Raw genomic sequence first — 22,512 nt, 5'->3', positions numbered from 1 at the left:
TTAAGAATTTATTTACAAAGCAAAGCAATATTAAGTCTCAGTCTATAAAAACCATAAAAACTAACCAAAGCTCGACACTAAATGACACTATATGCTTGTCTAAAATGTTTAAAAATCACTTCCAATGAGAATCGAATAAGAATCGATTTAAAATTATATTTAAATCACACTAATAGTTTTTGTAAGGAAGTACACTGACTAATTAAAATAGATTTGAATATGATTATAAATCTGATAACATAATAAACTCAGCGTAATGAACAGTTCTACCTGTCCATATTATTTCTGAGTTTGGTGTTTCCCTTGGTAATGTCTTGGTTAATTAAGTAGCACGGCTTTTAGGGCTATTCCTATCCTATGCTTGGACCATCGAGAGCTTGGACTAGGTCTATCAAAAGGGCAATTTTAAATTGATGATTATTTTGGTAAACAATAAATAACAAAACGTAAGTTGATGTTTTTGTAAAGTGGGTGAGGTAAGAAGGTCAACGGATAAACGAAACGTCCGCAATATGTCGGACGAAATGTGTTTGTCAACATTCTATTGATTTTTCTTGTTATATTAAAAAATATCAAGTAAATTAATCAACACAACACAAAAAATAATCGTAATCAGTTATTTCACTGTTAAACAACTTCATCTTTAAGAACTCAGTGCGATTAGACGTAGAGTCATGTAAACATTGATACTTTCACAAAATCTCTGTAACTGCGACATAAAAATAAAGATTAATTGTTAATTCTGAATATATTTTCTACTTAGAATAAATAGAATACTGTGCGACATGTTTGTAATTGATTAAGTGTCAATGAACTTGTACATTTCGTTTTAAAATTGGTGCATACGGACATATGATAGTGAGGAAGAAAAATCAATAATTCTGCAGTGTCTTCGTTGCTAGGCTGTGGGTGATGCAGTGCAAAATAAACCGATAAAGATTAAATTTTCTTCAATATGACGTGAGTAACAAATATTTTGTTACAATATTCTATCGAAACATGATGGAAGGTATAATAACTTACAGAGTGACTCCACTATTGAAATGTATAGTGCTGTTCCTGTTTATTTTTACGGCAAAGGTGCTCACCTCGCGGCCTCAAGAGCCGCAAGATCTAAGGAATGGCATTCAACACCTAAAACCTTCTCACTATGTGAGAACTTTCACAAAATACCACCATAGAAGGACAATACAGTGGAATAGTCAACAAAATGATTTAAATAACGACTGGCCAGTTACAAATGAGCAGCCAAAAGCTATTGGTAAAAGAAATGCTGATTTACCCAACTACGTAGAGGTCAGAGACGTGTCTAAAGTCTATCAACATGCAAAGCTTTTGAAAAAACGGAGCATACCTGATAGTTTATTGAAAAGAGTTTCTAATGAACCTGTTAAGCGTAAATACTGGTCGGTTGAGCATTCGAAGATTGGTAAAAGAAGCCTTGATGTTCCAAATTCAAATGAATTTGTTGGTACCTCACATGAGTTGCCCAGACTTGATCAGTTCACCTCAGACACTGTTCGAGACAACATCGTAGGCTCATTTGAAAAGAAGCCTATAATTTCTAGTAAAGAGAATAAAGGGAAGAATGGTTTGTCTGCTGAAATTAAGAATTATAAGGTTAAACAGCGTATGATACCGACTACTACTACCACGACTATGGGACCTACAATATCATGTTTGTATAAGATTCATGATAGCGTGGCCATGAGTGTTACGCCGTCTTATGCTGATGAGGTCAACGCACAGCTGGTTGTTGAAAATGATAGTTTTGGTAAGTCATTCATTTTAATTTGTTTCTATTTGGTTTTAAATGAAATTAACAATATGCAATAGATAGAAGATATTTTTGTTTAATCATTAGAACTAATTGATTTAATACATTCAGCCATTTAACTTTAGAAGAATAAAAAATATTCAAAATTACTTTCCCATTGAAAATAAAATTAAGCAAAATATGAGAAACCTTAATTTTTTTTAAAGTTTTTTCTAACTATTTTTAATCTATGCAAGTCTTTAATACCTAGTGAGTTGGGTCCCTAACCCAGTATATGTATAGCAAAACAAATTCATAGTTTTTAGTCATTTTGGTAGCCATTTTTAACCGATGTTGATTTCCTCTTTTTAGAAACTGGCCCAATATCGGAGACCACCCTACCCAATGGTGAGGTGGCTCAAGTAGAACAGTGTACAGACACAAGAGCTTCTTGTTATACTCTGTGGCATCAGGATAAGGATGGCAACGTCACTGTGCTTGGTCAAGGTAAGGAAATTATGATATTTAAAGCAGTTCTTTACAAGCACTTATGACTGTCAAAAATATAAACAAGTTTGATTGTAGTGAATAAATATCTATGTATAACGTTTACTAGATTATTAGATAGTGTTTGTGGTCTACATCTGTAATAGCTGAAAGCTGTAAAAGCATTGAATGAATCAGATCTGATGATGTCATCCAGACTTATCTGTCATTTTGTGGTTCTACCACTGTGATGTAGTCTGCTGTACCGTTTTATATGGATCAAATACCCTTTGGTAAGACAGGTTCTCAGACTTCTGACAGACTTCTACTTCAAATAATTTAGAATATGAACTGTATAATTTTCACTTCTAACAGACACTATTGTTGGTTCTCAGGTTGCTGGCGTTCGTCACAGTCGGAAGGGCGGAGCACCTGCGACAGATGCACCAAGGTGGCCGCTCCAAGACTCCCAGGCACCAAGTTCTGTTGCTGCAGTAATACTTACTGCAATGCTGATTTCTGTAAGTAGCTATTCCTTCTATAAAGATATGTTACATGTCATGTATAAAAACACATTAACAAATAATAGCCCCATCAAGACTCATATATATGAGATAAAAATAACGTTAATCTATCACCATGCTTGCTCAAGGTGGAGTCAAATTCAGACTTAAAGGTCCAAGTTTTGTCATTATGTTTTCCTTCACCTTCACTCAGTGCACGATACACCTAGAAAGTGTACATAATCTTGAAAAGTTACATTGGTACTTGTCTGACCTGGTATCAAAATCACTGTTACTTGACAGTCATAGAGCATTAACCATTAGGCTACCAAGAAAATCTCTAAAAGGACAATGCCTAAAAACGTCCCCACCCACCAACAGACTTGAAAGTAGTGTCATTGGATGCGCCTCATTTAATAGATCATTTCTTATTATGGAGACTCATTCCAAAAGTATGGGGTTTAGGAACTATAAGACAATTTAGTATCCTTAATAATCAATTAACTTCAAGTTTGTTAACCAATTACTCAGAGTTGGGTGGACCGATTTTGATGTTTTTATTTTTATTTTAAAGAATCTATCTCAAAGTTAGTCTAATGTAATTTTCATCAAGATCTTTTAAGCAGTTTTTTAGTTATCATCGGTTAAAATAATCGGTTTGAAGAGGCAATGTAGGATGTCGTGAGGACACCTTCACCACCACCAACAGACTTGAAACTAGTGTCATCGGAAGCGCCTCCTTTGATAGATCATGACTATCATAACGATTTACGCCAAATGTATGGGGTTTTGGAAATATTCGACATTTTAGTATCCACAATTAACGTAACGTTAGGTTAGGTTAGTAGGTATACACCGTGACTTTTTAGTCGTCTTACAACGGCAGCCCACTTCATGTATCCAATGACTAGTAAACGTTAATATTAAAAAAAAAAAACAATTATGAGATTTGAATAATTTAAAAATAAAAAATAATTCATTAAACCCCAAACATTTAGAGTATGTCGTCACAGTAAAAAAATATCTATCGGATAAGGCGCTTCTGATGACACTAGTTTCAAGTCTGTTGGTGTCAGTAAAGGTCCATACAAAATCATTAAACCAATTATCATTCTAACCGGTGATAACTCAAAAGTTGCTAAAAAGATCCCAATGAAAATTATATCGGACTAACGTTGAGACACCTTCTTTGCATTAAAACAAAAATAATCAAAATCGGTCCACGCAACTCCGAGTAATTGGTTAACAAACTTGACGTTTATTGATTATTAAGGATATTAAAATGTCGTGTATTTCCAAAACCCCATACATTTGGAGTAAATCGTTTTGATAATCATGATCTATCGAAGGATGCGCCTCCGATGACACTAGTTTCAAGTCTGTTGGTGGGTGGGGACAGGGTCCATACAAAATCCGGCATTGTCCTTTGTTACATATACATTAATATTGATATATATTTTTGTCCCCAGTAACCCTCAAAGAAGAAACAGTAACAATGAAAGCGGAGTCCACAATGGACAGTGGTGCCCACAACATAGTGGCTGCTTCTAACATCCTGGCATCATCCGTGCTGGCTGTAGTAGCTATACTGATCATGGCACTGCTGCTAGCCAAGTTATATTGTAGGAGTAACAGTCACCATCATAGTGATACTGACACGCTTAATATTGAGAAAGGTAAGTAATAAACATCATTGGCAGTTGTTACGGGTATTAGTCTGACACCAGTCTAACCTAGGAGTATTAGGTTGCCTGGGTAACTGGGTTGAACTAGTGAGATAGGCAGTCGCTCCTTGTAAAACACTGGTTTAGACTGGAAGCCGACCCCAACATAGTTGGGAAAAGGCTCGGGAGATGATGATGATGATTTATTTATACAAAAAAATGAATCCCTATATCTCTCAGTCACGTCATTACACGTAAATAGACAACCACCATCATAGTGATACTGACACTCTTATTATTGAGAAAGGTAAGAATCAGAATGATTTTCATATATATTTTTTTATATTTTAAATCTGGTTAAAGAAGGTCACATACTGGGCAGTCTTATCGCTAAGAGCAATCTCATATATTGAACGGAAATGGATATCGAAAAAAATAAATAAAAATATGGTTTTGAAGCTTTACAGTCAGCCCAATTTGATGTTTAGCTCAAAAATAAGTCGTGCAAAATTATGACTGAATTAAATTATGTACATTATTATTTATTTCAAAAAAATATTGACAAAGTAAGGATCCATTGTTGTATGTAAAATCGATATCCTTCTTAGTATGAGAAGAGGCCTGTACAACATTGTCATCATCTGCCTAGACTTTTCCTAACTTTGCTGGAATCGGCTTCCAGCCTAACCTGATGCATACGTCCAGTGGGACAATAATTAGGCTGATGATGATGAAATTAATAAATCACTTATATATTTCACAGGAGAGGTGATGGGTAGCGGCCCTGACGCGCTTGCAACTGGACTGTCTTGCGTCGATAATCTTACATTGATTGAGCATATTGGTAAGTTTATATGTGATTTTAATTTACTTATTAACTTTGGATAATTTGTTTGAAAATATGATATCGATTTGGTCATAAGAGGACTACTCGAACTTATCAAAATTCAATGATATTTCCTATGTAATGTATGGTGTACTTTTTCACATTTATTTACGTGTGAAAATCGGGCCCAAGTTCACTGACAACATAAACGTCATTAGCGACAACTCGACAACTGTATTTTCTTTTTATGTTAATTTTTTTAAGGTTTGTTTTCGTTTTAACTACCTATCGAACGTTGTTTAGCCAATTCACTTCATATTTCCTTGAGTTAGAGTACCTAACTGTATAACCAATTGTAGCGAAAATCACACAAAATCACCACCGTCTCCCCTAACAAAATTGACATTTTACCCCTTTTATCCCCCCAGGTCAGGGTAAATTCGGTTCCGTCTGGCGCGGCAGTCTGGGCAGCACTCCCGTAGCTGTCAAGTTATACTCCAACTCCAACACTTGGCAGAAGGAGGCAGCAGTTTATGCGTTACCCCATCTAGCGCATCCCAATATATTGCGGTATTACGGTGAGTTTTAGCTTTAAAAATCTATAAAAGCGGTCTTACACTTGACCTCCTTTTTATCCTTCCTCCTTTTTTTTATTCATGGAGTTGGAAAGCATGTAAATATCGGTCTTAATAAATTGTGATTTTTCTCCGGGCGGTCGTGTCGGATGTCCGTCCCATCGCGCTATGAGAGTGAAGGAATAGGGAGTGCACCTGTGTCTGCGCAAATGCTCGTACACTATTATGTATCCTGCGCAGCTGGCTGATCTCCTTATATGAGACCAGCCGCCTTGGCCGACGATTAGTTACTACATCATAAATTTTTGATATTTTTCTCCATTACAGGCAGCGACAGCCGTGCCAGTCTAACATCCTGTGGCCGTTCTCAACTCATAGTAGTAGAACTATGTGCGGAGCCGCTGAGAGCTCGTCTGACTCGCGCCCCTCTGTCGTGGCGGGAGTTCGCGCATCTCGCGCACGGACTCGCCGCAGCTCTCGCGCATCTGCATACACCTAGTGAGTATAAATTAATAATAACTAAATAAGAGTAATACACACACACACTCACCCATTCAACACACACACATACATACACTCACACATACTTACATACATACACACACATGGACACACATATACACACATATACACACGCCACGCAACACACACACATCTGCACACACCTAGTGAGTATAAATAAATAATATATAATAGGTATGTATAAAAGTCACACAAGCAAACATACACCTATACACACCACGCACACACTTATACACATCTGCACACACCCAGTGAGTATAAATCCCTACTAATATTATAAATGAGAAAGTAACTCTGTCTGTCTGTTACGCTTTCACGTCTAAACCACTGAACTGATTTTAATAAAATTTGGTACAGAGATAGAGTTGACCTTGAGAAAAAAGAACATAGGATAGTTTTTATCCCGAACTTTTAAAGAGTTCTCTTGGAAACGCGATATAACCGAACTGGACGCGGGCGAAGCCGCGGGCGGAAGCTAGTTAATTAATAAATAAGAGTTACACACACACACACACACACACACATACACGTACACAATCATTCACACTCACCCACACGCAGATATACATATAGTCAATACTTGTTATTCTGGCATATTGCTACACTAGCTTTTCTGCATCAAAGAACACGTTACTGTCAGTCTTGCTTGTGATCTCTCTCTGGCGGTGTCGGATTGCCGCCCCATCGGCTATGAGAGTGAAGAATGCTCATAATGCTGGCTGATATGGCCCCTTATATTAGAGCAGCCGCTGTGGCCGAAATTCGGCCTGCATGTCATTATTATACACACACACCCAGACACTCACTCAACAGTACACACACCAAACCACACATTCACCCCACATAGACACACACACACACTCACACATACACACTCAAATTATGTTGATTGATCTAGTTAAGGTTTTAAGTTCTAGAATTAAGTTTTTGTGAACGGATCGTGGAGCCTAGGTCCTACAACACAGGGAATCCTAGTGTAGGATTTAGAGCGTAACCAATATTCTAATAATTATATATTGTATAGATATCGGCACGAATCTTGAGCTCTGACCTACATCTGCACAGAAGTGATTTATTAGCAAAGAACCAATCCCGAGTGACGGCTATGACGCGATGCACTGCGGGCCAATCACCACTTTAGCCCGCCCCCGCGCCTCACTTCATACCATAAGAGGGACCCAATAAATTACTTCTACGCAGGTGAAGGTCAGAGCTCAAGATTCGTGCCGATAACTATAATAATTCTAGCAATAAACGATTTTTTCATTTTCATTATTACTAAATTACCTTTAGGTGGTAGCAAGCCGTGCGTGGTACACCGCGACGTGAATAGCAACAATGTGCTAGTGACTGCGTCGGGCGACGCTCGCCTCGCAGACTTGGGGCTTGCTCAGCTGTTGCACGCGGCCAGAGATAAGGCTGTGCCTACTAGGATTACTGAGGTTTGTGACTATATTATAATTAGAGGTTTTACAAATTATTTGAAGGTTTTGAGCTAGGAATTACTTGTTAGATAATAAAAAATAACGCTATTTCGACAGAAATGCATTTTTTATTTATTAGTAAAAATGTTGTCTGTTAATCAATTTTTAAAAATACTGTCAAAAAAAATATTTTTATTATTTATTAATAACTTCTATCAATTTTATATACATTATAAACTAGATCTACCTCTATCTTTATATATAAAAAAAACTAAAACTAATAAAAGGCGTCGAAAAATTTGGTCATCATCGCTGTCACCCGGGAGGGCCTAAAAATGTAATCTAAATTATGTCAAATGCATGAAAAGTTTCACAACCCTTGAATTCATTTTTGATATGGAACATTCGATTCTTAAATCGATTTTAGTATAATATCCTCTGTAATAAAATTTGAATCGTACGAATGCGCGAGCAAACATTGAAATTTAATTGGTGTCCTAAGAGATGATCATTAGGACGATTTTGGTCATAGCGTGACAGTCGCAGCGCGTACTCGTGCGATGATCGCAATCGCGTTATATTAGTACAATACCTTATCATTATATCGTGTTTTAGGCGGGTACTCTGCGCTACCTGTCCCCCGAAGCACTGGAAGGTGCCTTGGACCTGAGCGGAGCCCGGGCAGCCCTGTGTGCAGTAGACGTGTTCGCACTCGCGCTGGTGCTGTGGGAGATGCTGTGGCGCACCCGCGGGGCCCACGCCGGGCCCCTGCCGCCCTACGCGCCGCCCTACCAGCACCACGGCCTGCCGCCGCGCCCTAGCCTGGCACAGATGCAGGTAACGTAGCGAGAGCAAGCCACGCCGGGCCCCACGCCGGGCCCCTGCCGCCCTACGCGCCGCCCTACCAGCACCACGGCCTGCCGCCGCGCCCTAGCCTGGCACAGATGCAGGTAACGTAGCGAGAGCAAGCCACGCCGGGCCCCACGCCGGGCCCCTGCCGCCCTACGCGCCGCCCTACCAGCACCACGGCCTGCCGCCGCGCCCTAGCCTGGCACAGATGCAGGTAACGTAGCGAGAGCAAGCCACGCCGGGCCCCACGCCGGGCCCCTGCCGCCCTACCAGCTAACCACTGTCAAAACACAGCAAAAAAACCACAGTCAAAATGTTAAAAGTAAAATTTTAATAGCAGTCCAGCCAAAGTCCGTCCTAGTTGACCAGATATGCAAACCTCTGTAAGCGATTGAAGGGACAAGGGAGAATCAAGACTTATTCTGTCCTAAACCCATCATGTGCCTTCTGAAGCCCTTTGTATACCAGGGCCATGGTATACAAAGGGCTTCAGAAGAACTCGCTCGAACAATCCCGCAGCATCTAATAAAAACTTTATACAATTGTCATTCAATTCCAACCTCTATTTCCTTCTATACAGAGCCTAGTATCCCGCAACAAGGCGCGGCCGCCGTTACCGAAGGGTCCGGTGCAACAGTCCCGAGCGTTGAAAATAGCGGCCGATACCTGTGACGAGTGCTGGGACCATGATGCTGAGGCTAGGTGAGTTTTTATAAACAATACTAATCCTAATCCTAACTAATATTATAAATGAGAAAGTAACTCTGTCTGTCTGTCTTTCTGTCTGTCTGTCTGTCTGTCTGTCTGTCTGTCTGTCTGTCTGTCTGTCTTTTCTTCACGCCTAAACTACTGAATCGATTTGTGTGAAATTTGGTACAGATATAGTTTGAAACTTGAGAAAGGACATAGGATAGTTTTTATTACAAAAAAAATATAAAATAAAATTTATTCCGGACATATAGCGCCACCTATTGGTCAAACCAAAAATCTACCGGAAGTTACTATTCCACGCGAAAGAAGTCGCGGGCAAAAGCTAGTAGGTATGTACTGTACATACTTAAATATTGTATTTATAAAATGTAGGTATGTTAATTTCATCCTGGCTGGTTCAGCGGATTTTTAAAAATCACCATGTACAGAACCAATAAAATACAGTTACAGTTAAAGCCTTTTAATCGTCCCACTGCTGGGCTGCGGCCTCCTCTCACACGGAGAAGGATTGAGCATTAATCACCACGCTTGCTCAATGCGGGTTGGTGATTTCAGACTTTATAGTCCAGGTTTCCTCAAGATGTTTTCCTTCACCATTTTATCAGCCATTGGTGTCTAACAGCCAGTTTCTTCATCAAAAGTAAAAGTCAAAGTAATGTCTAAAGTAAAAGTAACGGTCAAATTCGTTTTTTCTATTAGTTTTGCTGTCACTTTAGCCTTGAAAAAACGAATTTGACCGTTACTTTTACTTTAGACATTACTTTTGATGAAGAAACTGGCCGTAAGATATACTTCGAAAGTACATACAAACTTAGAAAAGTTGCATTGGTACTAGCCTGACCTGGATTCGAACCCGCGCCCTCATACTTGAGAGGTTGGTCCTTTGCCCACTAGGCCACCACGACAACCAATGAAATAAATACTAATAAAAAAAAGCTGCCGACGTTTTGAGAACCTCCTCCTTTTTGGGAAGTCGGTAAAAAGTGGGTGAAAGATAAGTTAATTTAAAACCACTTCACAACAGCGACAAAATAAAACTTTTGAAGTAGCTCTAGAAGTTAGTGTCTGCAGGTCTGTTGGATGTATTTATTTGCTAACCGACTTCAGGAGCCATGTCAGAACCTGTTTTTTCCTTCAGTGTCGAAATCAGAACCTATTCCTTTTTTTTTTGAGGACGCAAAAAAGCTAATTGAGGAGATTTGAAAACTGCCGGGGCTGCGGGTTGTTCGAAAGAGATACCGCGGCCCTGGTACATAAAAGGCCTACGACGGAACACGACGGTTTTTAGTCAGTAAGAGTCTGTCCCTCTCCGCTGCTAACCCACAGCGGGAGGGGTCATTTGATGATTTTTGACGTCGGAAAAAAAAAGAAATTTGAAAAGCACTTACTTGTGCAATAACAGTAAATTGCACAATCTTGGAAAATAATGTATATTTTTATAATTTCCTTTAGATTAACAGCGGTATGCGTGGAAGAGCGCATGGCTGAACTCAAGCAGATGCTACACGCTCAGGGGCCGCTTATACACGACAACAACTTACACCCACACCCGCCTGGTGAGTAACTAGTTTTATATTCTATTGTATAACAGCCAACAAACTTTATATTAGACCCCATAAAATGATGGAACAAGGGTAAATATGAATGGAAGCTAGAAGCTAAGAGATCGTTATAACATCAAAAACAAAATATTATCATATTCCCTTCATGTACCCAACTAACTATCTGCTAGGGATGTTAGGCTTTAACTCCTTGGAGGTAAGACGAGGCTTTGATCAGCTCATGGTAGCTTGTAAAACCTTACGGGGCCAAATCGACTGCCCAGAGCTCCACAGCCTTTTCTACCGCCTATTCACCCCCGACAAATACATCGGTCGCCGTCAGAGCTGCAGGCACAATCTCTTCGCCCCACCGACATGCAAAACAGTCGCCAGAGCTGAATCTCCTATATGTCGTACTCTTAAGACGCTCAACGCCCTTCTGACTGCCAACCCTGAATTTGATGTGTTTGTGGATGAGTGGAGTAAAGTGAAGCGTGTGTGTTTGGGGTTCTGTGAGAGAAAGTATGCAAGAGCGTCCACTGTTCCTTGTTAGTTAGATAATCATTGAAATGCTGTCGACTATAATATGTTTTTACTTTTGTTTTGTTTTGATTTAATGTTTCCATGTTAATTATTGTAATTGGTGTTGCACCGTTTTAATTAAGGACGCGTTTGCAGTTTGAGCAAAATTAAGCTGTTTTTCGGTACATTTTGCGACTAAACCAAGCCAAATCAAATATGACAAATAACTCCTAGTTATAGCTTGGGTCTTCAACTATAAACGCGAGGAAGGTTTTTTTTGAAAAAATAAATTTTTGATATCATAAAAAAGTTATTTCGTAACCCCTTTCTACAAAATTCATGATTCCGGGTCAAGTTTAGGTACAATTTTCTACTAAGAATAAAGTAATTTAATATTGATTTATTTTTTGTAAATAGGCAAACATAGTCAAGATTAAATGTGAGGAAAAAAAATACAGTATTGTGCTATGAATAAGGTTAGAAAAAATAAAAACAAAACCAATTTTTTTCACATATTTTGCTACTAACGATGAGTCTTAACAGCTTGAAATAGGGGTTATTTTATTTGTATTCCTTCCGACCCACGATTGTGCGAAAGCCTCATTCTGAGTCAGTCTGCGCTCGGCCGCCGTCGTGAGAGGACACTGTATCGCTCGTTTCCAGCTGCTCGTGTTGAAAAAGATCGCTGTATAAATACAAAATATTCGACTAACCAAATTTGATCCTTCTAAGGTAAGATTATTGATTTTTATCATTACACCAAAATATTATGCAATATTGTAAATATTTCACTAAAAAATAACGTTTCATCGCACGTGATCATGAAGTACTTTGGTGACTGCTAACGTGGAGTGACCTGAAGGTATATCCTCGGTGTCTGCTACTGGAACTCCGCGACGAATATATCTAGGTGTACCGAGTTTGGGCTCGTTTTGTTAGCTATGATGAGACCTTACCACCGGACTTGATGGAGTGACCTGAAGGTATACCCTCGGTGTCTGCTACTGGAACTCCGCGACGAATTGAGTCAGATGTACCGAGTTTGGACTCGTTTTGTGTGTTATGAAGAGACTTTACCACCGGACTTGATGGAGTAACCTGAAGGTATACCCTCGGTGTCTGCTACTGGAACTCCGCGACGAATAGATCTAGGTGTACCGAGTTTGGGCTCGTTTTGTTAGCTATGATGAGACCTTACCACCGGACTTGGTGAAGTGACCTGAAGGTATACCCTCGGTGTCTGCTACTGGAACTCCGCGACGAATAGATCTAGGTGTACCGAGTTTGGGCTCGTTTTGTTAGCTATGATGAGACCTTACCACCGGACTTGATGAAGTGACCTGAAGGTATACCCTCGGTGTCTGCTACTGGAACTCCGTGACGAATAGATCTAGGTGTACCGAGTTTGGGCTCGTTTTGTTAGCTATGATGAGACCTTACCACCGGACTTGATGAAGTGACCTGAAGGTATACCCTCGGTGTCTGCTACTGGAACTCCGTGACGAATAGATCTAGGTGTACCGAGTTTGGGCTCGTTTTGTTAGCTATGATGAGACCTTACCACCGGACTTGATGAAGTGACCTGAAGGTATACCCTCGGTGTCTGCTACTGGAACTCCGTGACAAATAGATCTAGGTGTACCGAGTTTGGGCTCGTTTTGTTAGCTATGATGAGACCTTACCACCGGACTTGATGGAGTGACCTGAAGGTATACCCTCGGTGTCTGCTACTGGAACTCCGCGACGAATAGATCTAGGTGTACCGAGTTTGGGCTCGTTTTGTTAGCTATGATGAGACCTTACCACCGGACTAGATGAAGTGACCTGAAGGTATACCCTCGGTGTACACACTTATCAATATACACTTCATCAAGTCCGGTGGTAAGGTCTCATCATAGCTAACAAAACGAGCCCAAACTCGGTACACCTAGATCTATTCGTCGCGGAGTTCCAGTAGCAGACACCGAGGGTATACCTTCAGGTTACTCCATCAAGTCCGGTGGTAAAGTCTCTTCATAACACACAAAACGAGTCCAAACTCGGTACATCTGACTCTATTCGTCGCGGAGTTCCAGTAGCAGACACCGAGGGTATACCTTCAGGTTACTCCATCAAGTCCGGTGGTAAAGTCTCTTCATAACACACAAAACGAGTCCAAACTCGGTACATCTGAATCTATTCGTCGCGGAGTTCCAGTAGCAGACACCGAGGGTATACCTTCAGGTTACTCCATCAAGTCCGGTGGTAAGGTCTCATCATAGCTAACAAAACGAGCCCAAACTCGGTACACCTAGATCTATTCGTCGCGGAGTTCCAGTAGCAGACACCGAGGGTATACCTTCAGGTCACTTCATCAAGTCCGGTGGTAAGGTCTCATCATAGCTAACAAAACGTGCCCAAACTCGGTACACCTAGATCTATTCGTAGCGGAGTTCCAGTAGCAGACACCGAGGATATACCTTCAGGTCACTGCATCAAGTCCGGTGGTCAGGTCTCATCATAGCTAACAAAACGAGCCCAAACTCGGTACACCTAACTCTATTCGTCGCGGAGTTCCAGTAGCAGACACCGACGATATACATTCAGGTCACTCCATCAAGACCGGAGGTAAAGTTTCATCATAGTCATCATACATAACCAACAAAACCAGTAAAATTTTTATGGTTATCTAAACGCAGATAAGTACTTGAGTACATAAAAAACAAAATAAATTATCCAAGTTTCAAAATTTGTTTATTTGACTATATTCTTGCAGCTAACAATGCCTACATTTGTGTGAGTGGGCCGTGTCAATGTAGTAGTTCGATTTCATGCCTATCAATTTTGCAAACGCGTCCTTAACTATAAATAAATAAATAAAAAATAAATAAATTGAACTAAAATGCATAGTCGCATTGATACATAGTCAGTTGAATATAAATTCGATCAATCATTGCAGTACAAATTATGTCTTTTAAAAGATTCGATTTTTTTACTAATCAACTAAGACACATCTCAAGACAAATTCTCTAGCTAGGTTATGTCTTCCGTCACAAATCCGGCATGACTTAACAATAGGTATAGTGTAATAGTATACACACTGTGAATCTACAATTTTTATTTTTAATTATATAAACCTGTATTTGCTTCTGAATAAATAACCTGATTATCTTTTCAGCGGACTCCAACGTCCCATCGCCACCGGAATCGGACAAGAACTCCAACTGTACTACAACACAGAACTGTGACGTTCACACCCCCCTACTGTACCCCCACCCACACATAGGCAGGAACGCCTGTATCGAACGCAACACACACACTAACACACAGCAAACCACCGTCGAACTCATACACAAAAGCTTAAAAGACATCACCGCCCCCATAGAAACTGTAAGAGCCCCTAATAATGAAGAAAATTGCCTTTCCGTAGCTAGGGTCCCGAGCCATACGCGTATCCCACTTTTAGAAAACTCTGGATTATCCGAAGTAAGGTCCTACCAAAGACCTTTAGAATACGTTCAAAATGATGTTACAAACCACGATATCGATAGAGGTCCGAAACAAACGAATCTACTCCAAGATGTTAAAGTAGAAAAACCTAAATGGGGTATCAAAAAATTCTTCGAGAAACTAAATAGAAATAAAATGGAAACCGAAGTCAAGTTGGCGGAAAATTCCCAAAGGACCATGACTTCGATAGTCGATAAACCTTCTAATATTAACGAGAGGGAACGGCCTTCTAATTTAACTATTAGCCAAGATAGAAGTCCCTATAATTTCGAAGGACCTTGTACCTTATCTCCTCCGAATAAGACTCTTTCTCCAACGATGATGATGGAATCAGAAAACAAAGTATTTAATTTCAAAGAACTGCCAAATAGAGAGACTGAAGCCCGAACTCCGAATCAAATTTTCGCAGTCATAGTACCGAAAGCGAAACCCCCAGATTTTATGGAAATGAAAAACAGGAAAGGCAGTTCAGAAAGTCTAAATAAGCGATCAGTAAAAACTTCTTTATCTTCTCAAAGTATTTTGAAATCGAATTCCGAGTCTGAAGATTCGACGGTGAAGAAACGCTTGAGTTGTGACAACAGAATTATTAATAGTGCTAGTTCTTCTAGAGCGAGTATTAACTTAGAACTACAATATATGGATACCCCAGATAATTACAATGGGAACATAAGCCCTTTTGATATTAACTCCGACTGCTCAAGTAGTGAGGACGAACATTTAATGCTGTTATCAGAAAATGGAGGCTCAAAAATTACAATGCAAACAATACCTAAAACGGACGTAGACAAGAAAAAATACCAAAATGAAGTACTGAAAGAATCGAGCCAAGTTACCGACTTCACTTTTAACAAATTCCAAAATAAATATACTAATTTCGATAATGAATTTAGCGATCCGAATGATAAAGAGAATCTAGTGAACGGTTACAGCGGAGATAATCCCGTTTACTTAGCAGCTTTAAACGGAGAAATTGATACTACAGAATTAAAATATCCGGCTTGTAGATCCCCTAAACCTACTTTGAAAAACCTAGCGATAAAAAGACAGCATTCTTTAGAGCAAGTCAGTGAGATTTTCACTTCTGCGGGTGATGTTAATCTTCTGAATCCTGCAGGTAGGGTTAAGACGCCAGGGGATCTTCCTGTCGCCGTCAGAAGGGCGAGAAGAGATAGGGCCTTACAGAAGGGAAGGGCTAGCGAATGTAATAGATTGAGTTTATACGACGATAGAATGATGTTCGGTAATAGTTTGTAGGTGGGTCACGTGAATTGATACTTTAAGAAAATATACTTGAAGGGGGTAAAAATAATCATTTGTAAAGGTACTGAGGTAGTCATGAAAACAAGCTTAAAAGTATTGCTTTTAAAAGCCCCCTATTGAGGTATGAAAATCATTAGTAACTTTATTTTTACACATTTTAGGTGTAATACAAAATGGCTAGACATTTCGCTAATTAGCTGAAGAACGTCACTTTCTATCGATGTTATCGATAAAATACATCACTATACTTTTAAGATGATTTCAAGATTTCAAGTAAAATGATCAAAATAACTGAAAAATGCAAGCTTCTTAATAAGGGTAACAGTCAGATTTTGTTAGAAGCTACTTATTTATCGACACAATATCATAAAAATATGATAATTCATAAAATATATTTCACTTATATACCGTATTTCACGAAAAATAATATAGAATGACATTTCCTAATGCATTTATGTGAATAGTCAGCAAAATAAACAAAAAAGCGATATGCTTTCATAAAAATCGTTACCTCACATTAAAATTAAGAAATATAAAAATAAATGTAACTATTAACATTCGTGCTTTTATCAAATTCTTTCATTGAATAAACTATATTTCACTTTGACCGGAAAATGTTCGCAATTTATCTGTCAAATTATTTTAAACTAATGTTTGTATGAAATATTTGCTACGATTTGCATGCTATTTATTCATATTAAATATTTTCTCACTTTACCCGGTTATTCCTTGTAATACGATGTGTATTTTTAATGCATTTGAGGGAAGATTTTTCAACCATCAGTTAACTTCTATCTGAGGAATAAACATACCGGGCTGCGGGATTGTTCGCGCGAGTTACCGCGGCCCTGGTACACTGTGGGCTCCAGAAGGAACATGGTGGGTTTTACTCAGTAAGAGTCTGACACTCACTCACGCTGCACCCACAGCGGGAGGGGTCATTTGATGATTTCTCACCAAGAAAAGGAATAAATGTATCAGTTTGATATATTTCCTATACAAAATCTGTCAAAATGAACATATTCTTCAGAGTTATGTGGTGATTGAAAAATCGGCCCTAAGTAAGGTAAATGTTATGAGTAACGTTTGATTGCAGTATGTTAATTAGTTTATTTATTTTTTATTGTTGATAGTAATGATTTGCGCGGAAGAATAAAATAGGTGTTTTTGAAAATATTTTAATATCTCGCTGATGAAATGATATCTTTCTTGAAGGCTACAATTTTCGCTTGACAATTTAAATAATATCTTGAGAGTTATAAATTCAGGGATTTTCACTTTAATGCTTATTTTTTTGTGATATGAATTTTGCCTGTGCAATTTCCCGCAGCTGGGCTAATCTTCCTCTACCTTTCACACCAGATAATGTGTTCCTTTTTTCGACCTTTTTATATCAATATGTTGATAATTCTTTCTGTTCGTTCATACCGCGTGAATTATTATTGTATTATATTTGTAAATAGTTTTTAAGTTCCTATCGGCAGCCATTTTTTATTAATTTGTTCATTATTTTTGTTTAAACATTGTTAAGTTTAAGTGACATTCGAAACATTACGTTTTTGTTTTATATAAACTTTAATTATTATTCAAAACTGATAGTTTTAGCTCTTTTTATCCATTTAGCTTTAAACATTTTTGTAAATATTCCTGTAATCTTCGTGAATTTGATATTATTATTGAATTTTATATTTGTGGTGTGTTTATATGTATTACGGCTAACTTACGCGGTTGTTTCTTGAATTAACCGGTCGATGTGCGAAATGTCGAACAATTCAAAAACAAAACATCATCTTCATCTGACTAGCTTTTTCGTAACAACAGAAAATATTAATGTCTGGATTTTTATTTCGCACATCGACCGGCTATTTTAAGAAATATATTTAATTCATTCCATTATACATTCAAATACAAGAAGATATTATAGATACATTAAGCAGAATCCTAAAAAAAAAACATATTTCGTGCAATCTCGTTAAAAACTGTTTTGAAAATAAAAAAGTTCGTGATTTTAAAATGTAAGTAGTTGTTTTTAGAAGCGAAATCTCGGTGTAGTAGAAAAATGTTGATATTTGGATGTTTGAAAACTTAAAATCACGACTTTTGATCAAATGATTATAATTGAAATTAAAATATGTAGCAAGCAAACTATAAAACATGTTGATAAAAAAAATGTATTTAATTAATTGTATCTCTAACTATGTATACCGTTCGAGTGTTGACGCAAAAATGGCAATGCATTGTTTTTTTTATTAATGTCCAGTAGGACAAATATATGAATTCCATGAGATATTTCTGTACTCTATAAAATATGCGTTTCAAATCTTTACATATTTGTTTAATTTGCTGTGCGTATATCAATTTTATGTATGTTCGGCGCGGCATATCTTCATCTACCATACTCTTCTATTATTTTTTCTGGACAAAGGCCTCTTCCACACGCTTCCATGCTAAAGAAATGCATTTAAAAAGTTCTGAAATGATAAAATGGAATCTGCTAAGATTTTTTGCGTGAACACGCGTGCGGTCAGCACCAATAAACGTTGTAAATGTATACCATAGACCATAGAGCGATTATAGATTGTTGCGAGTTGTGCGGGTTCACTAGTTGGAATAATTCATTTGTTTAATACAATGTCATTCTTTCGACCTACATTATAATATTAAAACCGTCTCTCCGAGATTTTTTGAGTACTTAAGCCTAAGATCACCGATAACATAAACGTCAGTTTTCTTAAATCTTTCTCATTCAATTTTCAAATTAAAAATGGGCCTACACATACCTGTGTGTGGGCCTACACATGGTAAGTTGCACCATTAAAGTACAGCGATAATCACATCATAACCAACCGTGAAATGGGCGATTTGACAACTTAAGGCGACGAATTGGTAAACAATAATTCCATAACCGGCACGCGCACCTAAGGGGCCAAGAGGGGACGGAGCGTCTGAGCGGGGCGAGGATTACAATACGCGCGCTAGCTTATAACTAAAAGTCGTAAGCGACAAAATGGTTTTGTAATTTTATTATTTAGAAATGATAATTTGATAAAAAATCCTTCTACAATTTTAAAGAGTATGTATATACTCAACTACGAAAAAAGTTAAGAGGCTTAAATCGGTCCCGTTTGTCCATAATATGTGAATCTCTTTTTAAAAAGAGGTATGTTTGATATATTTTTCTCTGTTATAAAAGTTACCTAATCATGTTTTGAAGTCTAAAAAAAAAGTAAAATAAGGTTTTTATCATGAAATTTCAGGTAACCAAGTTGTATTTTGATCCGTTTTGTATTTACTAAGAAAAATTGAGATCATTGGCGCCAAAATTTCCAATTCGTCCTCTTGAAATGGTTAGAATAGAATAGCATTTATTTCTTAGTATATGGTAATTACTTTCAGGTCTTACAATATAAAACAATTTCACATATTATACTACCGTTGCCGGTGTAGAAATATTCAATTGAATTTAAAAACAAAAACTAAACGCTATATATTAATTATTAAACTACAATACAAAATGACAAAAAGAAATGAAAATCTATGTTTTATTACCATACCTACTATAGTCAAGAAATATAAAAAAATTACAATTAAATTCTGCAACTTAACCTTTTGCACGCCAATGTCGGCTATAGCCGACATGAGCAAGCGTGCCCTGTGCGCCAACGACGGCTATACTCGACAAAAAACAGGTCGCAGAAAAATACAAAATAAACCTATTAAATCATTACTTTTATGTATTTTTTAGTAGATATTTAATTAAGATTTTCGGGCTTGGCGTACAGGGCATAGGAATACCGATATGGCGTGGCGGTGAAAAGGTTAATGGTTCGTTTATCGTTATATTAAACTGAGTAGGTAACTCTCAGTAACAGTTTAACAAAACGCTTTTGTTCTCACCTGTTCAAATGCATTATTCCACCTAGTCAACTGCGCGTGAGTGTACAAAGCGTTAGCCGCAGCTTTCACTTAGCTTTGTTGATATTATTGTCACTGACGACAGACACCGAATATAACGAATATGTTTTTATAATGAAGAGTTTTATTTTCTTGCCCTACCAACCTGTCTATGTACTTCTACTAAGCCTTCTATCGATATCCGAAGTTATTTTGCAAAAAAAAGAATCCAACCCCGAGAAGGGGTGGCAACCACCCCCAGGGTGGTTGCGGAGTTCAAATAATTTTCACTTTTGAAGTTAAGATGAGATTCCAAAATTTCATGCAAATCAGTTCACAGTAAAAAAATTCAGAGCAATAATGCTTCAATGACTGCACCATTTCTGGCTTCTGGGCAAAGTATGGAGAAGTCCACAGTTAATAGCATCAGTCTTCATTACAATGCTATTATATGGGGTAGGTTTTATTCGCCATTTCTAGTAGTCTTAGCGTGACGATATATAATCCTCGATAAATAAGCTATCTAACACTGAAAGAATTGTTCAAATCGGACCAGTAGTTCCTGAGATTAGCGCGTTCAAACAAACAAAGTCTTCAGATTTATAATATTAGTATAGATTACACTGGTCAACAGCATTTTTGGTGTAAAGGTGAAATATATCATTTCTTATAGAATATTTGATACGTAATCGAAGTCCAGAACATAAAGTTGCACTAGCACGTAGGGATTTAGAGATGTACCCCTCCTAAAGTACCAAAAACGCGTTTTTTAACGATATTTGACGATTTTTTTGAAGGACAGCAAAATTGTTTTTTAGGTTTGATAGATCATATTTACAAGCAATAAAACAAGAAAAGCTTCAGTAAAAAATCCCCTTTATTTCATAATTACAATAACAAATAAATGTTCAAACATAATTCAGTATCGACAGTGCTTGATATTATTACAATATTTTAGACATCAATTTACAACGGACATGGATTTTGAAACAATGGTAGAAAAAGTTCAGAATCTACCAAAGTTCCAAATTCCTGTAATGAGTACATTTTCTACAACATTCATTATTTTATGGGTTATCTATGACGAAAGTAATTGTTACTGTTTAAGTGAAGATACGACTCCAAAACTTTGTTTATTTTTCCATCTCATCCATAGTTGTGAATGTCTATTATTTGAAAATATACCCAAGTTTATTATAATTACTATTTTAAAGACTTTTGTTACAAAAACGTGGTATAATCACTTACGATGATATAATTCAGATTTTCAAAAACTGTTTTATTCCAAGAAATATGAGTCCAAGCATGTTAATGCGGTTAAAAAACAGTTTGACAGATATTGTTAAAAAACTGCAGTTTATTTGTAGTATCAATTTTATAGATGACTTGAATTTAATTCTTGGACATTATAATTTTAAAACGTCGTGGAATAAAACAGTTTTTCAGAACCTATGTTTATTTCCGTATGGGGGTTCAAAGGTCGATCTATTTATATTCTATAATATGTAATTACATTTGACTTAGCTCTCAAGGTGGAGTATCTGTACCAAATTAATTCATTACTATTATATCAATATATGCGAATTCAGCACAGCAAAAATAATAGAAAATATTAAGTATTTACATTTTTGATAGTTTTGATAATCAAATACATTCGTTTTCGAGAAAAAGAATTCATTGGGAAACCAAATTGTATCAGAATTTGTTGAGAGATAATATAAAATTCATTCACTTGTGAGTAAAGTTCACTTGTAAATATTGATAGTGTATTTATTTAATAAATAAAATTCTAGATTGAATAAGAGAAAAAAACTCAAATAATTACAATGCTGACTTATACGCATATTTACCTTAACCTAGATATCACATAAAAATTACCAACAAACAACTAAAGTACCGCTTAAAACAAATATATTAATTAATAATTATAATTATGAAATTAAAAAACCTTTTTTAAACTAAAAATATAGGTAACAATGTGTTAAATTCTTTGAATGCGAGCGAGTTGGTCGTATTTTGTTTTACTTCAATTTAAAGCAATCAAAAACATAATATTTGTTTTTTTTTTTTAAATTTGAGCAATTATAATATTTTATGAAGTGAGATATGAGAAATAACCAATTATTTTTTTATTATTGTTGTATAGAACTGGATAAATTTTGTGCCATAAAAATCACCATTAAGATATAATTATTAAAAAGTAGTTTATCTGTCTTCGCCTCATTCAATTCTAAGTAAAGCTAAACCTCATTAAAATTACTTGTGGTAAAAAAACCTAATATAAATATAGGTAAACCCGAGAGACTAACATATATTTATTTATATATCACATCCATTTTATGTGGTATAAGCTGAGTAAGCGCAAAAGATATATTAGGGTGCGTCCACATCTGGCGAATGCGCCGCTCCTGCTTGGCCCGCGCGCAGCTCGCGCGCGACCTAAGCGCCGCACGCGAGCGACGTCTGCCATCTTCGATAGTACTGAGC

The 22,512-nt window shown here is 37.3% G+C and overlaps 2 protein-coding genes across 2 annotated transcripts in view; one reads left to right on the top strand and one right to left on the bottom strand.

The window, feature by feature from the left end:
• Positions 1-493: 493 nt before the first annotated feature.
• On the top strand, positions 494-18,851 carry LOC124643186. Its single transcript, XM_047182061.1, has 12 exons — positions 494-1,774; positions 2,129-2,263; positions 2,638-2,763; positions 4,215-4,421; positions 5,173-5,253; positions 5,664-5,813; positions 6,138-6,308; positions 7,626-7,774; positions 8,372-8,593; positions 9,186-9,307; positions 10,769-10,872; positions 14,537-18,851. Exons 1-12 carry the CDS (start codon positions 1,000-1,002, stop codon positions 16,123-16,125), a joined length of 3,831 nt encoding a protein of 1,276 aa, XP_047038017.1. The 5' UTR covers positions 494-999; the 3' UTR covers positions 16,126-18,851.
• Positions 18,852-20,884: 2,033 nt separating this feature from the next.
• LOC124643232 (acyl-CoA-binding domain-containing protein 5) overlaps positions 20,885-22,512 on the bottom strand; it is a 37,498-nt gene continuing 35,870 nt past the window's right edge. The window contains exon 10 of the transcript XR_006985893.1: positions 20,885-22,402. The gene's annotated coding sequence lies outside the window, so the exon portion shown is untranslated. The remainder of the gene's footprint in view (positions 22,403-22,512) is intronic.

This window comes from Helicoverpa zea, chromosome 27 (assembly GCF_022581195.2).
Source record: "Helicoverpa zea isolate HzStark_Cry1AcR chromosome 27, ilHelZeax1.1, whole genome shotgun sequence".
In the NCBI taxonomy this organism is placed as follows: Eukaryota; Metazoa; Arthropoda; class Insecta; order Lepidoptera; family Noctuidae; genus Helicoverpa; species Helicoverpa zea.
Note: the sequence above shows the minus strand (reverse complement) of the source record. Positions and strands in the feature narration are given on the sequence as shown.